This window comes from Antrostomus carolinensis, unplaced genomic scaffold, assembly GCF_000700745.2.
Source record: "Antrostomus carolinensis isolate BGI_N321 unplaced genomic scaffold, ASM70074v2 scaffold11390, whole genome shotgun sequence".
In the NCBI taxonomy this organism is placed as follows: domain Eukaryota; kingdom Metazoa; phylum Chordata; class Aves; order Caprimulgiformes; family Caprimulgidae; genus Antrostomus; species Antrostomus carolinensis.
Window position 1 is genome coordinate 24,834 of NW_010286588.1, and position 8,244 is coordinate 33,077.

The window sequence follows — 8,244 nt, forward strand, 5'->3', positions numbered from 1 at the left end:
TCACCACACCGCCTCCCCCTCTCCTCTCCTCTCCTCTCCTCTCCTCTCCTCTCCTCTCCAAATGATTTTATCATTAAAAAAGAATTCCCCAAAATCATAATGCAGTGACTTACTTGAGTTGGAACGAGTACTGGAGGATAAGCTAGCTTGTGATGTCTGTACATCCAAAATGAAAAGAGCACTATCACTGCAATTCCCATTATAGGCACCAATGAGTACAGCAGGGTGTTGAACAGAGGTGGCTTAGGTGTAACAGGATTAGAAGTTGCTGAAGGAAAAAAACAAAACAAACAAACAAACATAGGCTTTTAAGAAACAAAAATCATCCAGTTTTTGCAATGTCTAGCAAAAAAAGATTTTCCTAAAAATTCTTGTGATCAGCAAACCAGACTAACAATACTTGATTAAATAACGTACTCTAACTGTCTTAAGATACCTGGAAATTTTTTTAGGAGAATGAAAAAAACAGCTAAATACATTTTTAAGAAACTGAATATGTTCAGGAGGCTGCCGAGACTGTCAAGGTTTGTTTTCCCTAAATTCACATGTAGAAACAAATAAAAAGAGAAAAGGTTTGTTAAATGCATCTGACTGCTTTCTTAGAAGTGAGGATGCTGCTTCTCCACTTCAGATCTTTGCTGTTCAATTTTCAGCAGTTTATGAAGGTTCATAATAAATCTGAAGAATATGAACACTTCTGTCTGAATCAATATGATTACTCACGCTCAAAACTGAAAGTATGTTTGTGTACCATTCCCACTGCAGCCTAAAATCTGTTCTGTAATCCAATTAAGAATCCTCTACTTTTTTTTCCCCCACACTACTTTTTTGTATTTCAGGAATTGCATATTTTTATTTTTCTTATGGATTAAGGATTTTTGAATAAACAGACACATATTGAAAGAGGCAGCATTTTGGAAAGAGCAGAAATAACTGAGATGCCCAGATTTACACATCAGCACACTTTGCTTTTTTCTGCTGCTAAGCTCCACCTATCTACAGCTTGTAAGAGGTGGTTGTATTTTAAAAAGATTGCAAGCATGCCATCACCTAATGAATGAAAAAACAATCGATGCAGAGGTTTAGTCTTTGGAATGTGTACAATTAGATGTCATTAATAAGTAGAACAGGCCAGAAATAACCTGCCAACATTTCCAGGCACTGTTGATTTGCTGAAAGTAAAAGCTCTCTAGTTGAAGACATGTCCATAGGACCACCAGAAAGGCTCCAGAGAAGCCCTGCTTTTGAGGCAGCTGGCACAGGGGGCAGCCACAGACCCCCGGGCAAAAGAGATTTCATGAGAGTGAAGAAGAACAATTATTGCCTTAGCAGTATCACTAACAAAAATGACAAGAATATCTCTTGGGTCAACAAAGGCTATTTTAATTTCATATAAAATGTTATTTAATTTCAGAAACAACTTCCTCTGGCTATTTGGTACACAAAACACTTGCTGTTTTCAGTTCAGTTATTAACAAAATTCAGTTTTCCAACAAACATTAGATTCTTGATTGGAAGAAGATATGCAGGAATAATCAAATAATTTTTTTTGGTTATAGTTTTTTAAAACAATTATTTGTTAAGCCTGGCTATCCGATAGTCTTTGTAACCTAGGAGGAAATTCTTTCCCCCTTTTTAAAGGTTATCGTGTCAATTTACAGAGAAACTCAAAGGTCTGATTAGTTTAAAGAAATAATGAGAACATTGTTTCAAGAAAAGGAGCGTTCATGGCCTTGAACATGTGTACAAGGATGATCTGGCTTTTAGCCCAATGATTTATAGACACTTATAGAAGCTTAACTATATAATTAAGGTAAGATTTGACAGTAACTTCTGTATCTTAAAACAGTCAATTATTTCAGATCATCCTTCCTTCTCACCCTTAGAAAAGAGCTGAAGTACCTTTTATCAATTTAAATTAATTTCAGTATAGAGACCTTTCAGAACTGAAGACATGAACTGGCAATTTTCTGGGCTCTGTATGTGAATGCACACAGCACTCTATCATCTGGGAATCAAAAACCTTCCGGCAGGAAAAAGTGACCACAACGCTTTGAAAAATCTTATCTCCTTAACATATAAAATATTTCTAAATTTATATTAAATATTAAAGTATTTCTAAACTCTGCTAAACAGTTCCTTCATAAATGTGGTAAGACTAACTTACGTTGTGTGACTTCCATTTCTGGAAAATAGAAAAAGCGTTCATTACACATGTTGCCTTCACAACAACAGAAAAACACTTCAGGGCTGTCCTTCTTCTCTATACAATCGTTCCTATAAAAGATAAAAAGCTTATTAATCTTAAGTTGAGTTGGGTTTTTTTGTTCAAGACAAAACATATGCTCATATTTAAAATTTAAAGTGAACTTCATTATCCAGGATAACATACTACCCAAATAAGAGTTAATTTTGAAGAAACAAATTAAACATGTTTTCATATTTTTATATTGCAATGAAATATCATTAATATTAAAACTGAAACAGTGTATTTTTGCTATTTTTAAGACAAAGTTAAAGAAAACCACCGAGAGGATGCATTTCAAAAGCTGACAAAACTACTGAAGAACCGTTCATGATTTAAGGAGGACAAACAAATTATCAAGCAGTTGGTGTTTAACAATAAACTCGCAGTACAGGGCTGCATGGGTTGGAGATAAGTGGGAAAGAGAATTTTAAAATTGTATTTTGGTTTTAGAAAAGATAAAATTCCTACAATTTCCCCTGCCTACATTATGCTCAGGGCCAGGGCTTGTTTCACTCAACGAATTAACTGGAGGAAAGGAGTTCTATGAACAAATAAGCTGAAACTATACAAGTCAGGAAAGAAAAACAGGAGTCATGCAGGAGATGACAGCAGAAAGAGAAGGATTTGAGAATCCTGCAGAAATAGTTGAGGATTTTAAATTTCAGCTGAAGATTGTCAAAAGTGTTTTGGGTTCATCTTCAAAAATTAGGTTATTTTACAGAACCAGCTATTAAAATTACACTGTGCTGTAACTTCTATTAAAAAAAAAATTCTTCTTTGATGTTCTTAATCTGCTGTTGTTTGGAGTTCATCACAGTGTGACTCCCTGTTTAGTAAACTGCTCTTCACTCCCAGAGATAAGATTTTGTTTAATGTCTATTTTAGACAAACACGGCTCCGTGCATTCTTATGACAACTTATAGTTAATGAGGTCTTAGAGCCAGATAAACTTTGACTCAGTTTGCCTTAACATCCTTCCTGCATTCTTTTTCTTCTTCCAATTTCTTTTCTTTGCTCAAGGGAGAATTTAGTACCCATTTTTTTTTTAGACTGTTCAAAGATACATGTGGAAGGAGCCGAGTAACAATGCTACAGAACCTAACTTTCTATTTCCAAATTGAAAAATTCTATTTCCATCCTCCTCGTTTAACATTCAGCAGAAATGAACTTAGATCAGAAAGTGTAAATACCCCCACTTCTTCTGCAAAGCTACAACTAAAAATGGATTATATATTTAAAAAAAACCCCAAAACAAAGTATTTTTCCCATCCTGAGTGACTTTGAGTTATTAGATACAAGCAGCAACAAATAAGATTTCTTTAAAATCATCCTTCGCCTCCCAGCATAGCCAAATTTTAATCACGCAGTGCAAGCAGCTTGCAGATGCTTTGCTACTACTCTGAGAAATAGATAAATCAGAACTACTGTTCATTTAGCTTTAAACTGTCATTAAAGGAGAAAACATCCTGGTGCGTGGGGAAACTTTATTTGGTAGAAATTACTATCATGATTTCTCCTACTCTTTCGATATTTTAGAAACACAAAAAGAAAAATTTCTAAACTACTGCTAAAAATAATTTCTAAATACATTTCAATGAAGATCTATTATGCATTTATTTTCTTAATTCTCAATAACTGTTTGGGTCAAATAAAACTTAGTACAGTAGATCAAAGAAATATAATACTATTTCTTAGAAGAGTCATGACCTCTATTCAGCCAGTATCTAACAAAACCCCAAGTCCTGCTGTTTCTGCTCATGGGTACTTGCTGGACCATCTGTTATTAAAAAAAAAAAAAGACTGGAATTTTAGAACATTTGATGCCTCATAGAGCTGCCACTGAGGTGGCAGCTTTTTAATAAATCAGCAAAATATTTCCACAGTTAAGTAAAAAGCAGATGCAACGTGCTGACTTTTCTACTCCAAAGACTTGGGGAAAGTAAATTATAGAATTTTTCATTCTGGTTTCAATAACTGTATTTGCACTGTCTGGCAGTAACAAGTCATTAGAAAATCTATTATTAATGGCCTAAAAAGTAATATTTTTTTAAAGATACAGTAATTAAATAAGAGAAGGTAAAACATGCTATTCTACAAACAAGACAAAGTACTTAGATGAAGTTGGATCTCTAAATACACCTAAGTAAGGAAAAAAAAAAGACATATGTGCATTTAAAAAACAAGGTAACTACACACAGTTCACTGTGTTTTCATTTGTCTCCAGTACTGTTTGCAAAGAGGAGGTTGTATAAATTCTGGACAAACAAAATAGTTTAAAATGACAAATAAATTTTAAATTTCTAGGAAAAAACTTACTTACCTGTCATAACAATTGATGTCATCTAGCCAGCAACCTTGCTTCACAATTTCAATAGATCCAGAAATATTCTTCCACGTAGCAAAACAGTGTCGCCTCTTATCTTTATCACCGTAACAAGGTTCGATGCCGCTGCGGTTCGTTTTATCTTTTTCCCAATTAGCGTTGTAGTAGATACACTCTTGTGTTTCCGACCTGCCAAGTATGGCACCTTTGAGGGAAGGAAAAGGAAATCACAATTAAACAACAAACATTCTGAAGGGTGAGACATACAAACAGTCAAAACCAGGGTGGACTAAAATATCATACGCCACTTGCTTCAATATACCCTCTCCTCTCCTTTTTCTTAATAAGGAATGAAAATATTTAAAGTTCATAAGCATTCCAAGTGTTGAAACATAAAACAAAGATCCTCTGTTAAGTCAAACAGTGACTTGGATAACTTATCAAGAGTTAAAGAAATAAAGAACAAGTTTGTGCAATACTCCTCCCTGAATAGCAACAGCGGAGAAAATTTAAGATACTGAACAGTAAATTTTAGTTAGAATATTAGCCAAACAAGAAGTTTTAGCTAGTAGAATTTACCAAAAGGCATTTTTTGTCTCTTCTGTTGTTACACGTGCCAAAAAAGCAGTTTGTACATGTTAGAAACCTAAACCCAACTAAATAAATTCAGGTTTAAACCATCAACATCTTTCCCCCCGGCTTTTATCTGTGATGTAGCTTCTTAACACACACCGCACTGAAGTATAAAACACGTTGTGCTAAAATAGGATCTTTCACGCCAGTCTGGTTTGCCAAGTGAGCAACTGGAATGAAGGTCAATGGGTGTGAGGCCATGGTCCCTCATCTCCAAGCACAGCACTGGTGTGGTTCCACCCAGGTAATCAGCTGCAACACAGAAGATGTCAGGTCTTTGTCAGAACTCAACAGCCAAGTGCTTCTGCTCTCTGAAGGCCCAGGGGCACATGGGATCAACCACAATGGCTGATGTGCAGGCTTCAGGGGAAAAAAAACACAAAAACAAGTGGTGCTTGGAGGCCAAAGCACTAACATGGTCTCTATTAAACTTGCTGGTGAACCAGAACAGACTGGCTAACGAGCTAACCCAGCACGCAATGGTTTTTTTATTGGTTATCCCAGTATTCTTAAAATGAAAGTTTATGAACTTAATTTAATTTTGTGTTTTTAAATTACAAGTGTAATTGATTCATCGATGCCTACTGACAACCTACAGCAAAACCCAGCAACTAGCAACAGACTGAGGCACATGGGGTTGGTTAGTCTAGAGAAGAGGAGGCTGAGGGGAGGAGACCTTCTCACTGTCTACAACCACCTGAAAGGAGGGTGTAGCGAGGTGGGTGTGTGTCTTTTCTCTCAGGTAATTAGTGATAGAAGAAGAGGAAATGGCCTCAAGTTGCACCAGAGGAGATTCAGATTGGATGTCAGGAAAAATTTCTGTCCTGAAAGGGTTCTCGGGCACTGGAACTGGCTGCCCAGGGAGGTGGTGGGGTCACCATCCTTCGAGGGATTTAAAAGCCAGGTAGATGAGGTGCTCAGAGATCTGGTTTAGTAGTGGACAGGTACAGTTGGACTCAATGATCTCAGAGGTCTTTTCCAACCAGGTGATTCTATGACCCAAGTGCAGCTAACTTCATAGTTTTAATTGGATATAAAGCACCAATCTGGTTTCTGCAAAAGTAAAGGGTTGTTAGGATGCAAAACCGTTAACAAAAATACTAGAAGGGAGGACTAACTAGCTTTTACTTCTGTTTTTATCCTGTCAAATATTGCCAAGAGTGTGTCATTTATCTTCATGTAAGTTTCATTATTTAACATGTATTAAAAACATGGAAAAACAGAGAGGAAGATTGAAGGGCTGGAGAGTCAAGAGGACTTGCTTGAGGAAGGGTCAAGGAGGATGACAAACTACATTTACTTTGCCTGTGCACCCATCTGATATTTTCAAGAGAGACAGGTACATTAGACATCATGCTGGAGATCAGATTTAAACAGAAAAGGTCTTCCATAGCAGCCAGCTTCATACATATTTATTTGTATCACTCACTACCTCCTTTTTTCACATATATTCACAGTAATTTTCATACACTAGCTATCACCTTGTAGCCATTCCCAGACTTCTCATTCTCCTACATGAGGGTAGAACAAGCTAGAGCAGCTACAAACCTGGTTTCTATTGTGGGATGAAATCTTTGTCACCCAGAGCATTAAGAGGTGGGGGTCAGGGTGACTGGTACACTGGTTGAGGCTTCTAACACCTCCTCACACACACTCACACACAAAACTGACAGTAAGGTAATTTTTCTCAGCAAACAGACCCAATTATAGCAGGATCAAAAAAATTGCACCTCTCAGCGCGATGAGAATTATTTCAAACTGAAAATACAAGTACAGCAGTGGGACATGGAGAGTCAAAGGCAGCGCTGACCACACTGAGCATCCCACTTACCACCTTCAGAAACTTCTGACTTTGACGCATTCCCAAAATAGGCTGAGGATGCTGCTTATGTAGGATATTTTTTGGGGTTTTTTTTTTTGGGAAAGAGCCTGGCTGTTCAATGGGAGGAATGCACTAGCCAGCTGGTAACACTGCGAGATGCAGCATGTTAACTATTATATTCTTTGTGCTGTGATGGCCTGACCTTTACAACTCCCAGCTATGGCAAGAAACAGATGAGGCAACAGATTGAACAATTTGGTTCTGTCAGTGCAATAAAGCAGAAGTCCTGGATTTCTCTCATACGTGCCATTCCTGTTCTGCTGCTGCCAAGCCTGGCTTTGAAGGACCATAGACAAGCTGAATTTGGTAAAATTCAGAAACTACAGTAAAATTAACTTTGCACAAATATTCTGCTTATACATGTCTTCTGCACAGTCAGGTTTTCTTACCCTTTAATGCTCTGAATCAGTTCAATCTATCCAACTGGCCAATAATCACACTGCTGGTTTAATGACTTTGGATCTGACTGGAGCATTTAACCCTAACACCTTCTCCAGGGGTTGAGCAGACGTTTGCAATAGGTCTGGCCAGATCAAATTGATGTATGGACACACCACAACAATCTTGGATTTGAAGCAGAAAAGCAGGTACATAGTGGAAGCAAGGGAAGAAGAGAAGGGGAAGCACACAAAGAAGGCAGCCCTGAGCCCGTTGTACAAAGGAAGCATCTGCTTGTAACCAGCTCTGCCACCCCCTCCACAGGAATCAAACTCTTCAGAGGAGAAGGGCAGCTGGCATTTACAACAAAAGCAAATTTATTTGGGTCCCAGTTTAGGTATAGCATGTCTATAATGAAACTACTATATTCCTTTTGAGTGCTGACAAATTGTTTTCATATGAAATTGTCAGGTGCCCGGGGAAATCTGTTACTGAATTTCAAAAAGCGAAATGCTGCTGTTGAAAGAAGCCCACCAGCAAAGCACCAGCAGTATCCTATGGACTGAACTTAAAGCCTGAAGGCTTCTGAGAGGACAACGCATTGAAAAAAGCAAAGAATATTCAAGTACATAATAGGGTTTAGTTTCAGCGTGTTAAGGCAGATCATATTTAATATACGCCGTTATCATATTGCAGTCAGTGTGCTGCTGTATCACTATCCATCTGTGTTCATCCGCAACAGCTGCAGTAAGGAAAGAAAACCCAACATTTGCTAGTGAA

General features: G+C 37.4%; 1 protein-coding gene across 1 annotated transcript in view; it reads right to left on the minus strand.

Annotated features, from left to right (window-relative positions):
- ACVR2A (activin A receptor type 2A) overlaps positions 1-4,776 on the minus strand; it is a gene marked incomplete at both ends in the record, with an annotated part of 29,467 nt that extends 24,691 nt beyond the window's left edge. Inside the window, 3 exons of the mRNA XM_029087142.1 lie at positions 114-268; positions 2,168-2,277; positions 4,569-4,776. Coding sequence (XP_028942975.1) covers positions 114-268; positions 2,168-2,277; positions 4,569-4,776 — 473 coding nt within the window. The remainder of the gene's footprint in view (positions 1-113; positions 269-2,167; positions 2,278-4,568) is intronic.
- Between the last annotated feature and the right edge of the window lie 3,468 nt (positions 4,777-8,244).